Below are 24,951 nucleotides of genomic sequence, written 5' to 3' on the forward strand. Positions count from 1 at the left end.
ATGATAATCGAACATTAAAATAAATGAATGAATATTAAAAAACGTACTATGTTAGTTCAGTTGATCCAAGCCGGAACACAATCGATTGATTGCTCTGAAAATGCACGCGGCCCACCCATCTGACAGATGGGTGGGCCGCAAACACTTTCGAGATTTTCCAGTGGGCCCTGATTCAGAAAAGGTTGGGACTACTTGGGTAGATATTCTGGACACTCAAAGTAGATTTTTTTCTCATAGAATTCCTGCACAATGTATTTTATGAGCGGTTTGTGTCATGAAAGATTTGACATGTTTTCAGGACGTGATTAACAGCCGTCTCTCCAGGCCTGTTACAATTATTACATAATGGCCTATTCGCAATTATTTGAGATAATCACAATTATTTTGCATATAATCATGATAATTGTTTCCATATGGAAACGTTTTCATACATTTTCAAACAAGCTCATAAAATAGCGGAAATAGCAGATCAACAATTAAGACTTTTGAAATTCAAGTAATTAAATATGGCTGTTATTTATTTTTTTAAAGTTATATAAAGTTATTTGTCATATCTGCCTTGTGCAACTTTTGTTTAAAATCTAGCCAAATTTTTAAATTGTATTAATGTTCCAATGTTCAATGCCAATTACACTTAATCGTTAATCGCAATTATCTGTGTGACAATTAATCATCAAGTAAAATAATCATAATCTTGACAGCCCTACTTCTCTCCAAGCTTACTGACTGAGACTTGAACCCAGCATTCCACTGTGACCCTCTACTGCTCTCTGCTGGTAGGAGACAGCTACTGCACACACAGGGCTCTATTCAACTGACACTGATATCTGTATAAACGTTTGTATAAAGGTGGTCTTAAACCATATATACTTCACTAAGTCCTGGGGTCCCCCGAGAGTCTGTACTTGGTAGCCTCCTTTTTTTCCCTCTACACCAAATCTTTTTGGCAAAAATAGTCGATCTACCAGCTCACAACAGAGCTGGTAGATCTGCTATTTTCACTAAACGTTTAATTGAACAAGGCTTCAATCCTGGTCCTCAGGGACCTCTGCTTGCTGCTGGTTTTCCTTCTAATGTGTGAGGGGGACATTTTTTTTTCATTTGTTTTTTAATTAATCTTTTTCTAAATTAAAAAATAAAATAAAATAAATAAATATAATGAAAAAAGTAATTGAAAAAACACGGCCTCCTCACGCATTAGAAGGACATTCACCAGAACCAGGGACATGTGTTTTCAATGAGTCTACTACCATGGTTAAAATGGAGTTTGAATTTCAATGGACTTATATACAGTGGGAGGGGGCATGTCTGATTAAATTAATATTGAAACAAGCAACTTAAAAACGGTCTCAACTTAAAAAATCTCAAGTAGACGTCAAAAAGTGTTTTAAAGTGAAATACCCCTTTAACTGATACTGGTATTCAGCTGGTATTTATCTGATATGGAGGGCCCCCTCTGGTGCTATATCTGAAACATTTTAACAACACAAATCTTGTATGGGGATCCCTGGCACAAAATATTTTCAGGTGGGGGTCTGCGGCCAAATACATATTCATTTGGGGGTCCTTGACACGAAAATCTTTGAGAACCTGTGTCCTTTCCTCCTGCCACCCTCACACTCTCTCCACAGACCCACACTGCTGTGTGTGTTGCTCACCTTGACCTCAGAGAGCTGGAACTCAACCTGGAAGTGCAGATCAGAACACTGACCAGTCACACACACCATCTGAACCACTTTAGTGGCACCTGGACACAAAATGCGCGCACACACACACACACACACACACACACACACACACACACACACACACACACACACACACACACACACACACACACACACACACACACACACACACACACACACACACACACACACACACACACACACACACACACACACACACACACAGAGAGAAAAGGGGGATTAGATTAATTCTAGAGAGCAGTCTTTTTCAAATATGTGTGTGCAGAGGTACTACTGTACATGAGGAAAAACTCATCATCATTAAAAACTCTAAGAAGAGCTGTCTCTGTGCTATGGCCAGGTTTGAAGCCTGACTGGAACTTCTCGTGAAGGCTATGAGACAGAAAAAATGACTACAGTTGGGAGTACACAACTTTCTCAGCTGACGGGCGTTAGTATATATCTGATGAAAGTCAACAGACCAAAACATCGCCAATGGTTTTACATTTTATTGTAATGTATACAGTTATGTTTAGTGATAAAAAGTGTTCAACCAAATTAAATCAAAAACTTGACTAGCACATCTGATATAGAATAGAAAACAATACTTATTTGCCGTCATGCTGCTTTACATAATGGCATAGACTTAATGAATTGTTATGGCCACAGTTTAAAATGCATCTGCCCAAGAGGCACTAACTGCAACTCTTATTATTATTATTGTGAAAAATATACCAGTGAAAAATGAAATAAAAAAAAACGTTTGTTTGATTACACATACAAGGTTTCCACCTGACAGCGACAATATTCATAATAATAAAAATAATGATAGAGTTCTTACTCCAGTCCAGGGTTTGGATGTTGCAGGAGGTGAGGCTGAAGCCATTAAAGTGGGTCTGTTGGCCCAGGCTCTCCTGCAACTCTTTTACTTGACCCTGTAGGAGAGACAGCGCATTCTGCTGTCTTCTGGCTGCTTCTACACCCACCCTGGCACCGCACAGTAACCCCCTGTGGAGACAATCATAGACATAAATATGTAGAGTAGTACCCAAACTGGGGGTCCCCAGATGATTAGCTTAACTCATTCCCTGCCTAGAACGACTAAAACCACTTTTGTCCCATAAGCCATTGCCTGCCTAGAACGACTAAAACGACTTTAAAAAAAAAAACAACGCCTTGCAGTGCGAAAAAAAAAGTCTCAGTAGCTACCACCCCCCCCCCACTGTTGTGCGTGTGTGTGTGTGTGTGTGTGTGTGTGTGTGTGTGTGTGTGTGTGTGTGTGTGTGTGTGTGTGTGTGTGTGTGTGTGTGTGTGTGTGCGTGTGTCTCCAGTGTGCTTTTTTTTGCAAACTACTAATAAAGTATTCAATCAATGAATCAATCAATTTGTCATTCCCCGAGTCTGAAGTTATTTAGGCTAGAATAGGGTGACCATATTCTGAATCCTCAAAAAGAGGACACACTACCCGGCATATATATATATATATATATATCTATACATTGTTTATATATCCTCCATTTTTTAGCTTTTTAAAAATAATTCATAAATCAGTGCTTTTGAACACTCTTTACGTCTGTGCGTTGGTTAAAAAAATATTGAACAATATTAAAAAGCGCAAGTTCTGACAAAACCAGCAAACTCCATTGGATCCACAAACTTTCTGCTGTTGTAAATGTTTCATTGTTGACAGATTGTATATGTATTAGTTATCAGACAGACACGTTATCAGATTGACAGAGACAGACAGACACTCACAGAAAGTCTTGCATGTTTTCTCCTGAACGCAGGTTCATGTATGTGAGGTTGTGATGGTGTAGTTGTCGCAACGCTGTGATCTCTGCCCGCAGACCATCAGCCTGGGCCTGCAGCGCTGCTGTCTGATCCATGTCTTCCTGCAAAACACACAACACACTTTTACAGGGGCCAGTTTCGAATCGCAGCCACCTGTAGGTACTCTTTTAGGGCGGTTTTGAAGGAGAGTAGGGTTTTACACCCCTTCACGGCTTTTGGTAGGGCATTCCACATTTTAGTGGCATAGCAGTAGAACTAATTCAACCCCTTGTTTGTGCCAAATCTGGGTGGGACATGATCAGTGGAGCTTCCTCTGGTGTTGTGATTGTGGACTTCATTTACGTTTTTGAAATACTTTGGCAGGTATATGGGTGTCATAACACACAATCGGACAGAAGTGTTTGTGGTACTCATGGACATTTGTGGTTGGTCTAATATAGCACTAGAGGAATATGTTTTGAACATATAGATTGCAGTAGATTGACAGACAAATCCAAAATTTGTTTGATTTGTAGATGGAAAATATGTAAATCATTCACTTGTTTTCTACTGTACAGATTACAGACAGACAGACACATACATATTGAAGACAGACAAACAGATCAATAGACAGACAGACAGACAGACAGAGATACATGTCATGGTCAAGTGCATTAGCACTAATAACAAAAAGGCTGTCAAGGTGGACTTTTCTTTCTTAAAAAGGTCCTTTTGTACTAGCCTTAGATTAAGACTCTAGTACTCAACTATATGTATTTTATCGATTTTGAGTCTATCTACAAGAGTCTTAGCTCCCCCCCCACCAGTTTCCACTGGATTGTCACCTCCGACTGACTGACTGTCTGTCTGTCTGTCTGTCTGTCAGTTGACTGTCTGTCTGTATGTCCTCTTCTCGCGGCTAAAATGATGCTTTAATAAAATACATAGATTTAAACAGGTTCCTCTCGAAAGTGCTGAGACGTCTGTTATTAACGCTGTCTCTAATTCCATGACAAGCACACACACATACACATAACTCTTGACTATTATATATCAACTACAAAACATAAATATAATATAAGCGTGATGAAGTGAATAAAGTTGTAGTTTATTCCTCACCTGGTTCATGTTTGTGTACAATAAGCAGTAGAGTGGTTTCAGCTTGGCGCTCTGAGGACCGTACCACTTCTGACCTCACATGGGGGTCAGCGGCACTTTACCCAACGTTAGTTTATTGGTTAGCTTGACTTTAGTGCTTAATATTATGAATGAAATGTTTAGATTATAACTGTATATTAGATTGAGTTCGTTCAGTAAATCTAACTAACAATACAAATCCGATACACTTCTTACAGTTCAACGTACGTCTCCCCTTTAAAATGTGAGGAAATGAGCACGTCTGATGTGTGCGTCATACATGATGGAATCAATTCGATCAATTCACTTTGCAAGCTGCATATCCGGTCTAGAACGGATACGGAAATAGTATGTGTGTGTACATGTCTAATGCGGTATAATGAGTGTGCAAATTACCGGATACAGTAGGGCTGGATCTAAACCGGATGTGAGTACTGAGTGGTAAATAGAAACCAGGCTGTCCACAGCCTGTTGATGCTTGTTTTAATGTTCTCATCACAAAACGCCACTATATGTAACTTAAAATTAAAAAATAATACTTGTCATAAAACACACAATTATAACAAAAACAATGTAGTAGTTACATATATTTTCCTTCCTCGCACCTCAAAGGGAGAGAGGAACGGAACCTTTCCTCCGGAACCATGTAAGGTTGTTCCCGTGAGTTCCATCCGGAGAGGAATGATTGTAACTCGTGCTGGATACATGTGAGGTAAACATTTCTTTATTTTCTTCTGGGTTTATTATGAATACAATAGAACTTCAACATTTGTCATTGTTTTATGTAGTTGGAGATTTTTTTAAACTTTCCTGTTGGTGTTGTGTCAACACTATTGACCTGTATATGTGTTTGTCTCTTTAATTCCTTCTGAGCCACATTGGAACCTGTAATTAATAATGTCCACTCGGTGTGTTATTATCTGCTTATCTTTATAATAATCAGTGTCATGATTGTAATAACGAAGGATTTAGTATTGTCTTGTTAAACAAGTGGTTGTCAGTTCTGCTCCACAGAACCCAGATTACAGTTTTAACTTTTTAATGAGAAACCAATCTGCGACCCATCGGCAAATAAAAGGGAAAGGAAAAAAAGCAGCTGCTCCAGTGGTGGAAATTAACTAAGTAAATGTACTTAAGTACAATTTTGAGGTATGTTTTACTTTACTGGAGTATTTTCAATTTTCAGTTATTTTACTTCTACTCCACTACATCTCAGAGGCAAATATTGTACTTTAACTCCACCAATGAACTCCAGCCAATTTTACATTGAGGTGCCCACTCTTCCTGTTAGCAACATGCAAACTGCAAGGCTAATAATGATGTAAACCAGATCATATTTACTCATACAATGATGTACTTTACATTCATAATTTGTAAATGTACCCAATTACCCACTGTTGAAGGCCAGCTCACACTGTACATATGGTATATCATTCTATATCTGTCATAGTCTGTACATACAGTATATTAGAGCTATATTCATGCATATATTTACTGGTGATCGATTGTACATTTATTGATAGAATATTTTAACTCAATCAGACCAGTGAGTGCAGATGTCTAGTCTCAGAGTCTAAGTCTAATTATTTAATTTTTAAATCTTAGTTGTATACAGTATCACTACCTGGAGCTATCCTGTGTTTCATTCTTACAGCTGTTGCTGCTACCACTTACGTTTCTCCATGGGGATCAATTAAGGTTATAAAGTTAATAACAAAGATCTTATCTTATCTTATCTTCTCTTAAGGAATACAATTCCAGCTGGTTTTCAACTCTGTGATTGTCGTTTTGAAACAAAACAATCTTCCCAGGAATTCCATGAACATTTTCATCTGATTTAGTGCATCATACACTTTTGAGCCTGAATAGCTATTTTGCCACTTCGGCCACTGCACTGCGGCGCGACAGCTTAGCTAACAACACTGTAGAGCTCAAGACCCTGTCTGATGGGATAGGAGAGTGTGGAGGGCAGTGATTTCCGAGTTCCAAGTTGGTGTTGGCTAGACCTGACCCTGCGTTTTAACAGCGGGCAACTCTCGGGCGATGCCGGGCAACATCGCCCAAAATATAATGAAAGTCTATGAGAGCCGGCGATCGGGCGAAGTGGGCGGGGGGGCGATGAAAGTTGGATTTTCTTTATCTTTTTGGGCGAAAATTATTTCAAAATAAAAATTTAGCAAAAGTGTCAGATCTACAAGCTCAAAACGTGCCGCTTTGCGACGCATTTTGAGCTTGCAGATCTGCTACTTTTGATGCTTTTGTGTGACGCTGTAGTATGATCAAGTGGGACATTAATTTACTAAAAAACACAAAAAGTTAAGAATATGGAGATAAGAGGTTTCTGCCCGACAGCAACGATGCATTATGTAATTGTAATGTGAGTGCTGTCTTTGTGTTTGTCATCATGCAGACTGAGGCCCCACAGACAGACAGACGGACAGACACAGAGGTTGCAGTTGGTTGCAGTCATGAGACGGCTGTACGTGGGGGGACTCAGCCACACCATTACCCAGAAGGACCTGAGGGAACGCTTTGGCAAATTTGGAGACGTGGAGGACGTGGAGCTCCGAACCAGGAGGGACGACCAGGGTAGGATCACTACACAGACCTGAGATCAGCACAGTAAAACTGAACTGAACACAGCAGAACACAACAGTAGGATCACTACAGAGACCAGGCCCGGCGTCACGTGAGGCGATGCCCCCTCAACCGGACCATCTCCCTCCCTAAGTCAAGATTGCCAGTTAAAAAAACAAAAAACCTTCTGGTACTTTTTAATTAATAGCGTTTCGGCTTCCTTCCTGTTAAGATGGTCAATGGTGTTGTGTGTACCAGGAGGGACCGATAGACAGACAGACAGACATGACAAGGACTTCAGCTGCTGTCGGTAAAAAAAAAAACATTTTTAAAAATCGCGCCCCCCGTACTTATTCAATTCGTACACTCTCAGAGTTTCAGATCTGTAAGGGTCCATTTGGAACCCCCTCAACTAACCCAGAGGGTCCCTGGACTTTACTTTGAGAACCAATACAATAATATGTATGCAATATTGTATGATTTGAATTTTCCAAAATTATATTATATCGATTTCTTTTAAAAATAGGAATGGTTAAAAGGAACCGTTAAGAGGGAATCATTAAGGAACCACAATTGTTAAAATCCCAAATTCTACACTGAAGGGACAGATTGCGTGGCTGCATTCAAAGCCAATCTGGACCTGTGGTGATGGCGAGTGAACAGGGGCATATTTGACATGTTTTAAACATGAGCAGGGATTCTGCGAGAGACTTGAGACCTTGCTTCTCCCAGCTTGTGCGTGATCACATAGCTTCGCTTGTCAATGGAGTTCAAACTTTTTAAATGAAGGAGGAGCAAATCAGAAATATTTTTCTTACAAACTACAATGATTTGCTGTTACAAAATGTAGTCATAAGAACAGACAAAAAGGCAAAGGAAAAAGTCACGTAATAGGACAACAATATAAATATCCCATTATGTAACTAAGTATCAAAGGAATTCTCTATAAATTGTGGGTTGATAATTAACCGGTGGTCCGCAAACATGTTGACTGTGAAAGTGGGCCTTGGGGCAAAAAAGGCTGGGGACCCCTGTAATATAGATTATGCATGCATGCTCAGAGGGGAAACAGAATTTTGACCTTCAGGCAGTACCACTTGTCAACCAGTAGGCGTCCCACTTGACCACAGGATCTAATCTTCTCAACAGACTGCAGATGTTAGTTCTATTGCATTGACATACTCTTCCATACTGATGGGTTCAAATCATCTTTTATTCACACACAAAAAGTTATGGATTGCTTTAAGAGCATACAAAAAAAAGTACACTTGACACTAAGAAGCCTTGCGAATGAGTTGTACATTGACTGTGTCTCTCTGCAGGAGTTCCATACAAGACCTTTGGTTACGTCAACATCACCATCACAGATGCAGAGTTCAGAAGATGTAAGATCTCTTCATTAACATGTTACTATTTCGATTTTATTAGAATATGGCATTTGAAATATACGTTGTCTGATTAGAGAAAATTGCATACGAGTTGCGATGTGGAATTAATTTAGTATAAAAACACACGCACACGCACTCATCCCATTTCATGGTGTTTGTGGCATACACTTTCCATTGCTCTTTTGATTAATCAGCCGAAAATTTGTATTTGTAAACTGTATTTATTTTTACAATGAAGATTCATTTGTTTGCCTGGCACAAAATGGGGAGTGAATGACAACAAAAACAAAATTGTTAAAATCGGTATCGGGCCCAGAATGTTCCAATCGGTGCATTCCTAGTTGTTCTAACTTTACCCTGTATGTTAGCTTTTTGTTATCTATATATTAGTGTCTGTGATTGAATGTGAGTGTTGTTTGTTTTTGTTGTTGTTTACAGGTACGAGTGTGTTGAATAATGCTAAATGGAAAGGAGGAACATTGCAGATAGAAGCAGCCAAGGAGAGCTTCCTAGACAAGTTAGTACATGATGTACTGTATGTACACACACACACACACACACACACACACACACACACACACACACACACACACACACACACACACACACACACACACACACACCTAAAGCCTCTGGTGTATCATTACTTAATGATACTGTGTGTATATTGCAGTTATATGAGGTCAGATTCTCTTATGATGACATACATTATATTTATCCAATCAGTCAAATCAGATGGTATGTGTGTGCAATGGTGGAAAAAGTATTAAAATGTTTTACTAATTTCACAAGTTATCAAATCTTTTGAAAATAGCAGATCTTCAAGCTCACAATGCGTCACATTGTGAGCTTGTAGATCGGCTATTTTCGAATGACCGAAATGTATATAGGATTGAAGTGGTTAATGTGGTTAATGTATGTTTTGTAATAATAATCAAAATATACAAAGTAACTAGTAAAGTTTTCAAATAATTGTAGTGGAGTAAAAGTGCAATATTTGCCTCTGTGATGTAGTGGAGTAGATGTAGTAATTAAGTACAGTACTTGAGTAAATGTACTTGGTTACTTTACACCACTGGTTTGTGTGTCCCAGGCTAGCAGAAGAGAGGCAAGAGAGGCAGGTCCTGTCAGAGCAGAGGCAGCTGCAGCAGCTTCCAGACCACAAGCAGGAGGTTCTGGAGTCACTGAAGAATGCAGGAGTGGAGAACTTCCACATGAAGGCAGCCGTACCAGGAACTGAAGTACCAGGACACGAGGTCTCACTTGGGTTTCATATTGTAGCTTATTTATACAGTAATTAAATAATAGAGGGAAAGAAATTAATTATGTTTGTGTGTGAGCGGTGTTAACCACTATACTGTTTTATATTTCATGACGGTGTTTCAATGTGAAAATAGCCGATTGTAAGTTGTTAAATATCTTTCTTGGCTTAAACAAGTTTCTTAATTGTTAAGCTCAGAAACAGAAAATACCTTTTCAGGTGGGCACATTTCATCCAATCAGGAGAGAGAAACCCACAAAGATCATTTTTATCAGCTTGTGTTTCAGTTCCAATTGTGTCTGCTCATTCATTTGTTTCATCCCTTTACAATTTCACTTGTTTATCCTGTATGAGGTCTTATTCCTAATTGGTTAAAATTGGTATCCCAACCTGAAGAGCTACCGGTATTTAACACTTATTTTAACAACGTCTGTGTGTGTGTGTGTGTGGTGACAGGGCTGGGTGGTCAGTAAGTTCGGGCGGGTTCTCCCCGTGCTTGAGCTGAAGGTCCGTCGTGGGAACCGGAGCAAAACGTTGTCTTACGACCCGTCCAAACACTCCCACAACATCAAGAGACTGGAGACCCCCGAGGAGCCCCCCACCCCCGTCTCCATGCTCACCTGGGAGCTGACGGGAGGCGACGATGACATCAGCAAGAAGAGGCGGGGTGAGTTTCCTCCGTCCATTCCCTGGAGGCCCAAGAGGAGACGGACAGCAGCCTCTGAGGACACGCCCCCGGGCTCCGCCCACCCTGCTGCGGACGATGCAGCTGTCAGGTAGTTGTTGAGACTGTACACGTTCAGATGACCTCCTGTTACTGTTGAACAGTGGTTCTCAAAAGTGGGAGCAAGATGAGAAACAGAAAAGAAAATAGCTGCTATATAGCAGCTATTTTTGAGAAAAGAAAACCGTCTCTTATGGGGTACCTAGCATAAAATCTTTTCAAATAGGACTCCCTCTTTCCACCCTTAATATGCCTATCCCTAACCTGAACCTCACATAAACAATGCCTAAACCTATCCTATCCCAGTCGAAACACCCTGAAAAGAGGGACTCTCGTGGCCAAAAATCTATTTGGGATTCCTTGACAGGAACATGTTTAAGAAGCACTGCTGTAGAAGACACAAGATTCTTTATTGTTACATCACGTTATACGAGTATAAAGCATGAAACATACTCCACACAAGTCCTACCAGTCTGTCTCATCCTGGTTCTGATCCTAGGTCAGTCTTTCTACTTGTTGTTCTGATCCTAGGTCAGTCTTTCTACTTATCTGCTTCTCATTGTGGTTGTAGGCCTGGTGTTTCTGATGGGTCTAAGGCTCCAGACGTTCCCAGCACTCCTCTGCATAACGGGGACAGCAGAGCGGGAGCGAGGCGAGCGAAGGCGGTGTGCGTGTTGAACGACGACAGCGATTCAGATGAGGAAATCCGCAGGCTAGTGAAGAGCCAACGCAGCTCCCAGGGTGCACTGGGGCAGGACGTGGATGATGATCATATGGAAGTGGTTGGAGAAGACTTCCTGGTCAATTCTGCCAGGTCCCGGCAGCAGCAGAAAGGTAACCGTATTCTATCACAGTGGTTGTTAAATGTTTTAATTTCAAGGACGCCCAGTTTGCTATGCATGTGGTCCCCCATAACTCTTGAGAGTGTACAAACGGAACCAAACCAGTCTAAACCAGCAGTACAAGAGGTCCTGGTAGGTTAGAAAACCAGCAGTACTAGAGTTCCTGGTAGGATTGAAAACCATTAGTACTAGAGGCCCTGGTAGGATTGAAAACCATCAGTACTAGAGTTCCTGGTAGGATAGAAAACCAGCAGTACTAGAGATCTCTGACAACTAGGGTTACAATTTAAGCATTTAGCAGATGCCCCAGACTGACTTACAATAAGCAAGGTAAACGCATGCTTCAAATGCCGAGCGACAGTGCAGTGCCTCAGTAAACTAGGATCACAGGTAAACCAAGAAGCTAGCATCAGTCTAAACAGTAGACTATCAAAATAATAATCTGTTGTAAAGAAACTTAAAGTGTGATTGTGATTGTGGTTCCAGGTGTCTTGGCTGATGAAGATGAGGAAGACTATGACTCGGCAGACACTGATGAACTCCTGACCTCCAAGAGACCTGGTCCTCCTCCCGCTCCTCACACAGCCTGGGGGAGGAGAGGGAAGGAGGAGAACACAGGGCCCACAGAGGAGGTGCAGGGAGAACGTCTGAAGAGCCTCAGCCAGGTGGAGATAGCATCTGGAACGGACTCACCTTCCTCAGAGTCTGAGAGAGATGAGGAGGAGGAGGATGATGATGATGCTGACAGTAGCTCTGACATAGACATTTCACAAGGAGAAAATGTTCAGAAGACTCCTGCTGCTGCTGATGGTGGTGCTGATGGTGGTGGTGAAACTGATGATGATGACAGCAGTGATGATGATAATGAAGATGCAGACAGTAGCTCTGACATAGACATTTCACAAGCAGAAAATGTTCAGAAGACTCCTACTGCTGCTGCTGATGGTGGTGGTGAAACTGATGATGATGATGGTAGTGAGGATGATGACGACGACGACGATGACAGTGATGAAGGTGACAGTGAGTATGAGGCTCTCTTCTCAAACTGTACCAGACTGGAGATCTCTCTGGCTGACCTGCAGCAGCTGGCTTCAGACTCACAAACGACTCTTCCCACAATCCCCAGCACCACCCAGCCAGGAAGTCCGCCCACACCGAGCACCTTCTCAACAACACAAACACTGGCCGCCGACATCAGTTCCAGATCAACAGAAACTCCACTTCCCAGCATCCCTTGCGCCGACACCAAGCCACGACCCCCCAAAAAGGGAACCACGCCAGACGAGATCCTGGCGGCCATCAGGGTCGGCACCAGCGACGATGACGAGCCAAAGGAAGTGAAAAAGAAGAAGCTGACATCTCTCCCTGCTTTCCAGGGGACAAAGAAACTGATGGAGAAAATAGAGAGAGAGACCAAAGAGGAGAGAATGAACGAACCGAGACAGACTGCCTTAAACACGACAGAGTCACAGAATGCAGCAGTGACACTGAGGACAGAAACCTCTTCAAAACCAAAGGATACGCAAACGTCTTCAGAACCACAGGAGACGTCCTCAGAAACAGAGGAGACGTCCTCAGAAACAGAGGAGACGTCCTCAGAAACAGAGGAGACAGAAACGTCTTCAAAACTACAGGAGACAAAAATGCCTTCAAAACCGCAAACGGCACAAACGTCTTTAAAACTACAGGAGACGGAGACAGAAAGCTCAGAGACGCAGCACGTCACCAACACTCTCCCGCCGGTCAACGAGACGAGCTCTGACGACTCGTCCAGTGAGGAAGAGGAGCGTCCCGTCAGAGTGGGTGAAGAGCAGGATGAAGAGAAGCAGAGACAGTCGAACCTGAGGCGCCTGGCGGCCATGGAGCACAGAGTCCAGCTGGTTGAACAGCACAAGAAGATCATTCAGGGAGCTCTGGGCAATGTGGTGACTATCTCTCTACATCTGATCTCCCTCTTCTCTCCCTCTCTACTTACAGTAGGCCTAGGTTATATGCTGTTGCACGGCGGTGTGACTTGTTGACAAGAACAGATCTTGTCGGCAAGCGACACCATCATGCAACGGCGTATCAGGCAGACGGTAGAAACTAGAAAGCAAATGTATGAATAAACATAATAATGTTATTTATGAACTATTGAATAGATAAAAGTTATTATTCCCTTCTTTGTGAACAGTACATCACTATAGCAGCATATTTTCACGCGTGTTTCGTTAGGCCGACTCATCCTGTCATTACGTTCGGACTTTTATTATTATTATGTTTCTATCAGGACACTCCAGCAGCAGGGAAAGGTAAACACATCGTCTTCGGCTCTGATGATGATGACGATGACGATGAAGTCAAACAGACTTCAGTGAAAAAAAACCTGCTTGGGGACAGCCAACTAAACGACAAGGACTCTGGGGATGAAGCAGCAGCTTCCAGTGTGAAGGTAAGTGGGCGTGGCTGATAAATGTGTATTCATTCATTAGGGTTGGGAGGGAAAATCGATTTCATGTATTGCTTAATGCCTAGTGTTTTTATTTTAAAAGGGCTCAAATTGATAGGGATTGTTTTGAATCGAATCTTGAGGAATTGAATGGATCAGAACCAAAAGATGAATCTAGAATATCGCTGCTGTCAGGTGGAAATCTTTTATGTCCCAAACTGTTCCTTTTTTATTATTATTTAAAAAACAAAAGAAAAGTAAAATAGTGAATATAGCCAATCTACAATGCAACGCGCTGTGAGCAGGTAAATCAGCGATTCTGTGTGACACTCTTTTATGATGAAGTAGGGCATTAATTGAAGATGGATCTGTTAAATGATGTGGTTTATCTACAGCAGTGGTTCCCAAACATTTGAACCCATTAACACATTGGCTGCCATCTTTTTTTTTTTTTTCTACAGTAGACTGCCAGACTTTTTCAATGGAAAAAAAAGTACTCAGGAGCCGAGATACAGAATTTTTAAGTTTTAAGTTAACAAGGAAGTGTGTGGGAGTCTAAATCTTCGAAAAATCATATCTCCTTGGTCTTTGGGTCAAAAAAAAAAAAAAAAAAAAAACGTTTATTTTGAAACATTTTTTTTTTGGAAAGAACGCAGATCTGCGTTCTTGGCAGCGTGCGCTCTAAGGACGCAAAAGAACGCAGATCTGCGTCCATGGCAGCCAATGTGTTAAGACCTGAGGCCGATTCTACAAAAGGCCATCTAAATCAGTAGTTCGCACACTTTCAAGATTTTTCAAAAATAGATGTACAAGCTCGCTGTGAGCTTGTATATCTGCTATTCTTTAATAGCCAACACTCAAATCTAAAATGACACAAAATACTTTCCCAGTTTTAATGGGTTAATTTCAACGACCCCCAGTTTGCCTGTGTAGGCCACGGACGGGTCCATTTGGTTTCATTTGTACGCTCTCTGACTCTGTAAAGGTCATGTCTTTCCAGAAGCCGTCAGGCTCTAAGCTGTTTGACAGTGATGATGAGGGTGGTGATGATGATGAAGAAGAAGACAGCAGGTTTCAGATCAAACCTCAGTTTGAAGGCAGAGCTGGACAGAAGGTGAGACTCATTACATCATACTACATAAGCTATTCATCAGATGCTCTTATCCAGAGTCTAGGTCTAAGATCAGAATAAATTATATAATTGGTGTTGTGTCGTGTGTTATGTTGTGTGTTTGTAGCTGATGGCGCTCCAGTCTCGGTTCGGGACAGACCAGCGTTTCCAGATGGACTCACGCTTCCTGGATAGTGATGAAGAAGAGGGAGAAGAAGGTCCAGGTGAAGAAATGCTTTATCAGTTACTGTTATAGTCACACTAAACCCTACTGGTTGTACTGGTCAGCTCCCATTCCCAGACAGTACAACAGTAGAAGGTCAGTTCCCAGTACAACAGGATAAGATTGGTTGTATTTGGTAGAGCCCAACTGATACCAATGTAACCGATCCACAAGCTCTCAACACGTTGCGTTGCGGCGTTTTGTGAGCCTATAGGTCGGCTATTTTTTTCTATAATGACATGCCCAAAATAGGGATGCCAGATTGAAAGTGGTAAAAATTGGGTCACATCAGCTGCATACTTGCTGATGTCGTGGGGGGGAAAAAAAGTCAAAGAATATGCCTAACCCAATAATACTAATAACTCGGATTTATATACCAGTAGTGCTTTTCTAAGTACTCAAAGCTGCTACGAAGAAGGAATCAACTTTATGAAGAAAAAAACAATAATAACAATAGTACAAGACTAAAATTGATCAAAGTTGAGCATGGGGAGAAACACGTTATCATCTTAACATCTAAACCACTTAAGCCCTCTATTCTTAGTGAAACGAACTTGAGTTACAACTGCACTTGGTCTGCTGTTTCCTTCTACACCGAATCTCTTTGTCAGAAATCGCCAATCTATAAGCGGAATCTATAAGCGGATCTATAAGCGGAAATAGCGGATTTATAAGCTCAAAACGCTTATAGATCCGATATTTCTGACGATTGTTCCCTCAGAATAGGGACCGTTGGGGTTGAAGTGGTCTCGACCAATAGACTGTAAATCATCCAAACCGATATCTGGGTGTGGCTCTGTGGTTTGGTTGGGGTTTGTGAAGGTCTATTCTGTCGTTCTTCAGGGAGTCGGAAGGAAGGAGAGAAGGGGGATTTGGTGGAAGAGAAGAACAAGAATCTCTCCATCCTCTCCAGTGTCCTGAACATCAACCTGGACGCACCCACCACCACACACACACCCAGCAAGACCAAGACCTTCAGGTAATACACACACACACACACACACACACACACACACACACACACACACACACACACACACACACACACACACACACACACACACACACACACACACACACACACACACACACACAGCAAGACCAACATATTCAGATAACACACCTACACACTTTCTAAATGTGATATTTTTGTCTGTCAAGTAACTAACTGTGTGTGTGTGTGTGTGTGTGTGTGTGTGTGTGTGTGTGTGTGTGTGTGTGTGTGTGTGTGTGTGTGTGTGTGTGTGTGTGTGTGTGTGTGTGTGTGTGTGTGTGTGTGTGTGTGTGTGTGTGTAGAGATGTGTTACATTATGATCCCAGCAGACAAGAACACGTCGCCTTCGAGACAAAAACAGAAGAACAACCCAAGGAGAGGTATAACACACTCCTTTTCTCTTCTCTTCCAAAATGAGGTTTAAATAATGTTATGTAGTTTAGGTTTTTATGAGGTGTAATGTAATATAATAATTTGTAATGAATTTAAGAGGGCAAAGTGATTTAACAAGTGGGTTTAATGAATGGTGTGCGTTTTGATGATGTTTTCAGGGCAGTCCATACCAAGCACGATAAAGATATTGTTTTACAAGTTGTTCTAACTCGCGTGGATGGCAGAGTCCTCACCGAAACAGCGGTGAACGTTAGAGTTATAGTGCTTACTAGAGTAACTGAGTTTTGATGCAGTTTCATGAGGTTCAACAGCATTTAAAGTACATTACTAAGTAATTTAATGGAATTTAACTGAGCATAATGAGGTTTTAATTGAATGGTATTCTGTTTTATCAAAGATTAATGGAGTTAAATGCATTTTAATGGCTAATGGAGTTTAATGAGGCTTAATGGAGTTTGCTGGAGTTAAATGGGTGTTCAATGAGGTATAATGGAGTTTAAAGAGTTTCATTAGAGTTTAATTTGTGTCCCTCAGTAAAGCCTCCAGGAAGAAGAAGAGGGAGGAAGCAGAGAAGCTTCCAGAGGTTTCCACAGAGATCTACTATGACATCTCCGTGGACCTGAAGGCTGCCTTCGGTCCTACAGACCACAAGACGGATGAGAAGAGCGACAACAGAGGAGAAGGGATTGAGAGTCTGCGCTGGGACAAGATGGAGGAGGAGGAGAAGGAGGAAGAGCAGAGTGATGAAGGACAGAGGACAGAGACGGACGTCCTGATGTCCACCTACATGACTGACCTCGCTGCAGGACAACAGGACGAGGGCCTGGGCTTCAAGTTCTCCTTCTTCTCAGACGACGCCCAACCAGAAAGCAAACAGGAAACAGGTAAAGAACGGGCCAGTGACATGCAGGTCCAGAGGTTAAAGGAGCAGGTTTGTGAGCTGAAGGTTGCTGGTTCTAATCCCCTCCGTCATCATAGTGTCATGCATCTGCAATCTACAAGCTCACAATGTGTCACATCACAACACGTGCAATTGTAGATGGCCTAAATATTTTCAAGACATTTTTTGGAACAATTTGAAAACAAAATGAAATTGACATAATTGCCTATAATGAAATGCCCAAAATAGGGAGACCAGAGTTTAAAGTGGATATAACGGGAGAGTAAAAAGTATTGACATGTCATGTGATAAGTGGAGATATTGTGCAGTGAGGAGGTTGTTACTGGAAAATAAATCCACTGACAGCTTGACGCAGGACTGACGCCAAGCATGCTTTGACTTGAGGGGCTACTTATAAACTAGATCTATATAAAGTCAAACGTTTTTTTTTTGCATATGTATACTTGCACAGATAGAGAGGAGATATAAATATATAAGATACTTAGTTAAAACTGTTTCTGCTGTTGTATCAGAATTTGTCCAGCAGGTGGCAGCCTGGGCCCTGGAGAATGAAGGGAACCTGTTGGTTGAATGGAAAACAGCTAGCCTATAGTCAGACTCCGAGTACACACTCATCAATCAGCATACATATTGATCATGTCTGATCCATGATAGAACATCCAGAACATCCCAGCTTGTCAAAATGTTTTGTACACTTATTATCAATATCACTATAGTTTATAGACTGTGTCTAATCCGTCACTGTTATCCTATCTGGTTTTTAAATAGGATATCACGATAGGACTTCAAATCAATATGACAATTATTTCAAAGTTTGTTTCAAACGTTTGCCTCGATTATGATTAATGAATGATTATTTGAAAATAAAAAAATATATGAAAATAGCAAAGCTTATAGATCAGCTATTTTCACTATTTATGTCGCTATTTTTGCATACCACCATTGGATAACGAAGTATAAGACAGGTTAATCAGACTGATCGATTTAGTCATGTGGCCCTCAGGGCAGGAGCCTATCTCCTGTCCTGTGTCTGTAGCGTGAGGCGGCTTGATGTACATGGACATGACGCTATGTTGCAGGGCTTTACCCCCAATCCAACCCTTGTGCTGAGTACCAAGCAGGGATTTTATAGTCTTTGGTATGATTTGTTGATGATATAATGGGATATATATAGTATATAGCCTAAGTATATATAAGTTGCTTATTGATTGTTCGATTAACCTAAATGAGCAAGATTCATTAATTTGGTTAGACGTTCTAAATGTCGGAGTCAATACGTTTTTAGTTAATTTCCCTGCCTCATGATAAGTGTGTGTGTGTGTGCGTGTGTGGATCAGAGTACAGTGTGGAAGCTCTCCATGGACCTAAGGTGTCGTGGCAAACAGACCCTCGTTTCCAAGACAGCAGCTCTGATGAAGAGGAGCAACATGAGGAGGAAGAGGAGGAGAGCAGAGAGACCACCACAGAGTACGATTACATCATTACTTATTACACTACTGTTGCAAACATTTTCATGTCAAGGACCCACAAATTAATATGTATATTCTATTTCAATCTGGGAACCCATTCGGTTCCCGATTGCCTCTGGGGGCACCACCTCCTTTTTTGTGTAGAAACAGGAACTATGTTTGGTACCTCCCCTTTCTTAGTCCACTTCCTCCCGGGTGCTTCTGTGTTTATTCCTACTAATAACAACACTACATGTTTAAGGCAGTGGTACAGCAGAATTGTGAGATTAGAAAATATATTTTGTACCAGGGACCCCCCCATACCAGGGACCCCCATACAAGATTTGTGTTGTTAATGTTTCAAAGATATTCCACATTTTGATGATGTACTGATTGATGTACAGTATATAGAATATGCTATATTACCTAATTTTACTGGGGACCCTCAAAATAAAAAAAAATAACGTTGAGAAATGGTTTGTTATTATTAGATGGCTTTTTAAAAGTACTTTATTCTTATTGGTCAGACCAGGCATTCTGTTTACGTTGCTATAGACGCAGTTCTAATCCTAGAAGCTAATGGATTACTTTTATTGTCATTTTTAAATGATTATTTTGTGTGCTGCTTCAACCTGAATGAGATTATTCGGCTTGTTGCTGTATATTATATGTATCTACTTTGTATTTACTTATTCTACATTGTGTGTGTGTGTGTGTGTGTGTGTGTGTGTGTGTGTGTGTGTGTGTGTGTGTGTGTGTGTGTGTGTGTGTGTGTGTGTGTGTGTGTGTGTGTGTGTGTGTGTGTGTGTGTGTGTGTGTGTGTGTGTGTGTGTGTGTGTGTGTGTGTGTGTGTGTGTGTGTAGGCCTCCAACTCCAGTTAAGAAAGATTTCTTCTTCTTTTGTGCTGAGGACTACAGACTGAAAGGTAAGACAAACACATACAGTAAACACACACTTGCATACATACATACACACACATATAAACACACAAACGCACGCAAACACATACACAAATATAAACACACATACAAACACACACATAAACAACACACACAAACATAAAAAAATAAGACAAAGGGTCGTTGATCGTGTCACGATCATAGTTGTTTTGTCCTACGCGTAGCGGGGGGGGGGGGGGGAGCTCACCACAATCCAGCTCTTGCCGCACGTGTGCATGTGCACAAACGAGCACGAGCGCGACAATTTCACGGGACCGCCCCTCAACTTCACCGCACGTCCCAAATAATCGCATGTTGGTCTTGTAAGCTTATGAAAAAAACATAAAAAGTTGAAACATGGAGATACAAGGTTTCTGCCCGACAGCGCCTAAATGCAAAATAAGCCCTTATCCGTATAATCTCCTTCTCTCCCCTATCATCCTCCTCTCCACGTCTTCCCCTCCTTCTCTCCTCTCCTCCATTGTCCTCCTCTCCTGTCGTCTCTCCTCTGACAGAGGGGCCAAGGTTATTCTGTCGTTCCTCTGAGCTTGGGGAGCAACAGGAGGCATGGGAGGAGCAGAGGCATTCTCTCATCCAGGTATCCACGCTTTCTGTTGACCTTCTGCTGTTAGTGTGGAATGATGATTATAAAGTTTATACATACCAGTTTATAAAAAAATCTGTATTGAAGATTGTGTGTGTGTGTGTGTGTGTGTACGCGTGCGTGTGTGCAGGACTACCGTAAGAAACATAGAGAAGCCCGGAAGAAAGGCAACTTTAACTTTTCTCACAGAAGCTGAACACAACCAGTACAACCACTCTTCTACTGTTGGACACAGGGAGTTGACCAGTACAACCACAATCTTCTACTGTTGGACACTGGGAGCTGACCAGTACAACCACAGTCGTCTACAGGGAACAGTTTATGATACATGTTCACTTTAATTTCTCTTATCATAATTTTGATTTTTGCTTTTGATTCCATTTTTCAGGCCTCAAACATTCTATGTCTGTTAGACTGTGAAGCTGAACTGAAAAAATAAATGAAAATGAAACCTTAAATAAAACTCATGTGATTTTTCTGATGAATCAACATGTTTCTAAACATTGTCTGTCCTAAACATACAAATACTGTCCTACAAAAATAAGAAACCGGATTTAGTTCATGTGTGCCAGTGTCACACACTGAAAATAGACGATCTGCACAATGCGTGGCGCCGCGTGCAATGAAGTATATCAAGCCCTTTGCAGTTTACAATTTAGGCATTCAGCAGAGCAGACACTCTTATCCAGAGTGACTTATAAAGTGTCAGACCAGAGTAAATGACATGAACCCTAGTCGACAAATGACAGGTACCCAGGGGGCAAAGGGGGGTATGCTGCATTTGCTCTGCTATAAAAGGTTGGCCACCAGAAATAATATCTATGACCCCGTAGGATCACAACCTATATGGACAACCCGGTCAATTTTTTGCTGGAAATCCAATATGGCCGCCTCAATATTGGCCCCTATCAGTACCCAGGGGCAAAGAGGGGTATGCTGCATTTGCCCTGCCATAAAAGGTTGGCCACCAGAAATAATATCTATGACCCAGTAGGATCACAACCTATATGGACAACCCGGTCAACTTGCTGCTGGAAATCCAATATGGCCGCCTCAATATTGGCCCCTATCAGAAAATAGCTTTGGCAATAACTTTTCAACCACATGGGCTAGAAATAAAAACTTGGTGTCTATTTCATGGTTTCAGAGCATGAGAAACTCAATGGAATACTTATCTTTATGATTGGGTGTGTCTGGTCCTTTAATTTGCATATTTCCAAGATGGACGCCGCGCGAAAATGAGTTTTACTATGACTTTTACAGTGACAGCTTACTGTTATGGCAAAAAGTCTGCTTTTTAAGCAATATGAACACATTTGGTCAGTTTGAGCTTTCATTTCTATTTTGGCAATATGGCTGCAGTCATAAATAATGTATGGTATTACATTTTCCCCCAGATTTATTGATTTATAGATCTATAGTTGTGGGGATGATTGCAGAGAAAAATCGGAGAAAAAGCCCACAATGTATCTTATGTATCATTTTAATAAACTAAATACAATATAAACATACACATGCACACTCCAAGACTTGCCAAAAACTTCAACTTTAGGGCTATACAAATTAACATAGTGGTATGCATTCAAGTAACATAACAATATAGACTACTTAGTGACAAATAGAGTAAAGGCGGAGTTGAGGTTGCCTACAAAAGGTTCATTTTGACCTCTATGGTGCTGTCTTGCCTGCTTCTAAAGCCAATGATACTATGGTACAATGCTATTCACTGTCACTGTCATGTGTTGCACTGATCCTGCTGCATCGTGTCTCCAGTACCTGGCAACGGCATCCTAAGTAGCATGGAATTGCCTTCTTTGCACAGGAACAGAGGCATGATATTGCCTTGTTCATTGACAAAGGCAAGGCTGGCTCGGTAGATGCAAGGGGGACTGCATTGCTAGCACTGAGAGACCATCCATACTCTGTGAAAGAAGGAATATCCGGCTTGGCGATATGTGCACATTTATCTATTATGGTTGCTAGAGCAGCTCTTCTCAGGTGCAGGTCAAAGGCATTCTCTGTCGGGGGCAGCAGCTTTAAGAGGGTTGATCTATTATTGAGGAACTTGTACACTCTAAGCTTACTCAGGTCAAAATCCTCCGGGTGGTCCGCTTTGGATGTATATACAGCAATTGTGAGGTCTCGTGCCTGATTGATGACGTCACATGAGAGGGAATCAGAAGAGTTTTCACCAAACTCCTCAAGTGCAGGGAGATCCAGACGCATGCTGGCCTTGAACCATGCCTTCTTCCCAGTGAAGAAGGGATAGCTGGTGGTATCTCTGCCACTTAAACTATGGATAAAGGGCAGGGCACGACACTCTGCAAGCCCCAGTGCTGATACCATTTGATGGATAGGAAGGTATGAATTTTGCTCTGTTCTCACCCACAACTCTGGAAGGCATCTGAGATGGGTTGCTGCATAGTAAAGGCACATGATGATGATGTCTGTGTCATTGGCATGGATGACAACTCTGTCAACTTTGTCATTCTGGACACTGTACAGGGTGTGGAGTATTATTCTTGTATCAGCTTCCTGTTGTGTGGATTCTAGTGCAGGGACATCTTCAATAGACCCCTCCTTGATCACCACACTCCTTGTCTCTTCTTTAAACCACCCACCCAGGTAAAGATGTGTTGGACCAAGGGCCGACTTAAGTTTCTCATTTTCACACCATTCGTCACAGAGGAAACTCAATAGGTTTGCCTTGTTAGGCTGACACAGCAAAAAACTCCTGAGGATCTGGAGCTGTGTAACGCATACTGACTTCATATTCTTTGGTAGGTTTTGGTCGAGCATATCTGTGTTCTTGCTCAGCTGTCTTAAGACTAGGTCCACTGTACCGGTCACAACAGAAGTGAATGATCTCTGTGCCAGCAGGCACATCATTCAACAGCAGACGTTGGTATCGTTCAGCGATTGTTCCAAATGCTTCACCTTTCAGGAACGACCGCCATTGGTCGTTCCTGAAAGGTGAAGCATACATGGCATCAATAACTACTGCTGTTGTTCTGTCTTCTGTAGGCAGGTCAGGGATGCATGCAACTTTGGTCTCCTCTTTCAGGACCTTCTCAAGGCTTGCCTTGGTACCTGTTCTCATCCTGCCATCTTCCTGGAAGAGGGAAGGGGGAAGCCACTGCACTCGTGGTTGCCTATAAAGTCAACAAGGTTGAGTTCTCCACCACTGGCTATGATTTGGGTCATGCACAGGAGGGCAGTAATTTCATTGCTCTTGCCAGGTGCTGAGGTTTTCCCCTTAGATTTTTTAGATTTTGTGTTTTGAGTGTGGGAGGTGTTAAGCTTCATTATGCTTGTCTTCTTCTGTTCACTGGACAATGACTCACACAGTGCCTTCAGACCCAGTTCTTTCACACTCATCAAGTGGTCCTTGACTGTGGAATCAGCACACTGTCCTGTAGATATGTTGATCGTGGATGATGTGCTCACTGTAAATGGGTTAGTCTCCACCGCTACCATGACCTTGACTACCATCTCTGCATCCCGGATTACACGAGTCTGACCAGACTCATGGTGTGGGTTGGAGGAGTGGAGGTGGAGCATAGACTTGAGCTCTGCAGAGACAGCTGCAGTGAGTGGTTTTGTGTAGACCCATTTTGTCCTGGCAGCAGGGCTGAGTCAGTGTAATGCCATCCAGACTGCTTGCTTCCTTGGCATCGGCATTATAGGTCTGCTCCAGTAGCATGTCAAGAGAAACACTGTTGTGGCTGCCATCTGCTTGTCTGCCAACAAATACACCTGCCATCAGTGCTTCATGTACCTCTGAAGCTGTTTCTGGTAGTTTCTTCATCTCAGCCAAATACAGAGGTAAAGATTGCTGCCCGTACTTGTAGTGGCCTGCTGCACTGAGGTAGGGTAGCATTCTTGCTGATTCACAGAGATGTCCTGTCCAGTCACCTTCCCGATCGTAATAGATAAACCTTTGGAGAATATCTGACATCTCCAGGAAGGTTGCCCAGAGGACTGCAATTGGTTGCCCATTCAATGATTCCTGAAAAAGCAGCAGCTGCTCTCTTAGGACTGCCATCTCTGGACTGCCATCTCTGTTGCCATAACAGTCAGCTGTCACTGTAAAAGTCATAGTAAAACTCATTTTCGCGTGGCGTCCATCTTGGAAATATGCAAATTAAAGGTCCAGACACACCCAATCATAAAGATAAGTATTCCATTGAGTTTCTCATGCTCTGAAACCATGAAATAGACACCAAGTTTTTATTTCTAGCCCATCTGGTTCAAAGGTTATTGCCAAAGCTATTTTCTGATTGGGGCCAATATTGAGGCGGCCATATTGGATTTCCAGCAGCAAGTTGACCGGGTTGTCCATATAGGTTGTGATCCTACTGGGTCATAGATATTATTTCTGGTGGCCAACCTTTTATGGCAGGGCAAATGCAGCATACCCCTCTTTGCCCCTGGGTACTGATAGGGGCCAATATTGAGGCGGCCATATTGGATTTCCAGCAAAAAATTGACCGGGTTATCCATATAGGTTGTGATCCTACGGGG

General features: G+C 42.0%; 2 protein-coding genes across 3 annotated transcripts in view; one reads left to right on the forward strand and one right to left on the reverse strand.

The window, feature by feature from the left end:
* Positions 1 to 4,614, reverse strand: part of cenpp (centromere protein P) — a 104,830-nt gene extending 100,216 nt beyond the window's left edge. The window contains exons 1-4 of the mRNA XM_084062786.1: positions 4,578 to 4,614; positions 3,444 to 3,580; positions 2,530 to 2,696; positions 1,659 to 1,747 (exon numbers count right to left, since the gene is read on the reverse strand). Coding sequence (XP_083918912.1) covers positions 1,659 to 1,747; positions 2,530 to 2,696; positions 3,444 to 3,580; positions 4,578 to 4,586 — 402 coding nt within the window. The 5' untranslated portion in view covers positions 4,587 to 4,614. The remainder of the gene's footprint in view (positions 1 to 1,658; positions 1,748 to 2,529; positions 2,697 to 3,443; positions 3,581 to 4,577) is intronic.
* A 658-nt stretch (positions 4,615 to 5,272) lies between these two features.
* nol8 (nucleolar protein 8) lies at positions 5,273 to 20,879 on the forward strand. 2 transcript variants are annotated; one of them, XM_084063377.1, is made up of 18 exons: positions 5,273 to 5,307; positions 7,006 to 7,184; positions 8,495 to 8,557; positions 8,999 to 9,077; positions 9,654 to 9,816; positions 10,278 to 10,597; positions 11,117 to 11,379; positions 11,874 to 13,312; positions 13,657 to 13,818; positions 14,816 to 14,929; positions 15,054 to 15,150; positions 15,993 to 16,128; positions 16,446 to 16,523; positions 17,071 to 17,420; positions 18,775 to 18,904; positions 19,749 to 19,810; positions 20,339 to 20,421; positions 20,558 to 20,879. In XM_084063377.1, the coding sequence occupies exons 2-18, from the start codon at positions 7,064 to 7,066 to the stop codon at positions 20,621 to 20,623; spliced, it is 3,726 nt and encodes a 1,241-aa protein (XP_083919503.1). In that variant the 5' UTR covers positions 5,273 to 5,307; positions 7,006 to 7,063; the 3' UTR covers positions 20,624 to 20,879. The 2 variants fall into 2 exon arrangements, with proteins under 2 accessions (XP_083919503.1, XP_083919502.1); XM_084063376.1 differs by lacking the exon at positions 5,273 to 5,307 and adding an exon at positions 5,680 to 5,744.
* Positions 20,880 to 24,951: the final 4,072 nt, after the last annotated feature.

This window comes from Gymnoscopelus microlampas (genome assembly GCF_963454915.1).
Source record: "Gymnoscopelus microlampas genome assembly, chromosome: 7".
Taxonomy (NCBI): Eukaryota; Metazoa; Chordata; class Actinopteri; order Myctophiformes; family Myctophidae; genus Gymnoscopelus; species Gymnoscopelus microlampas.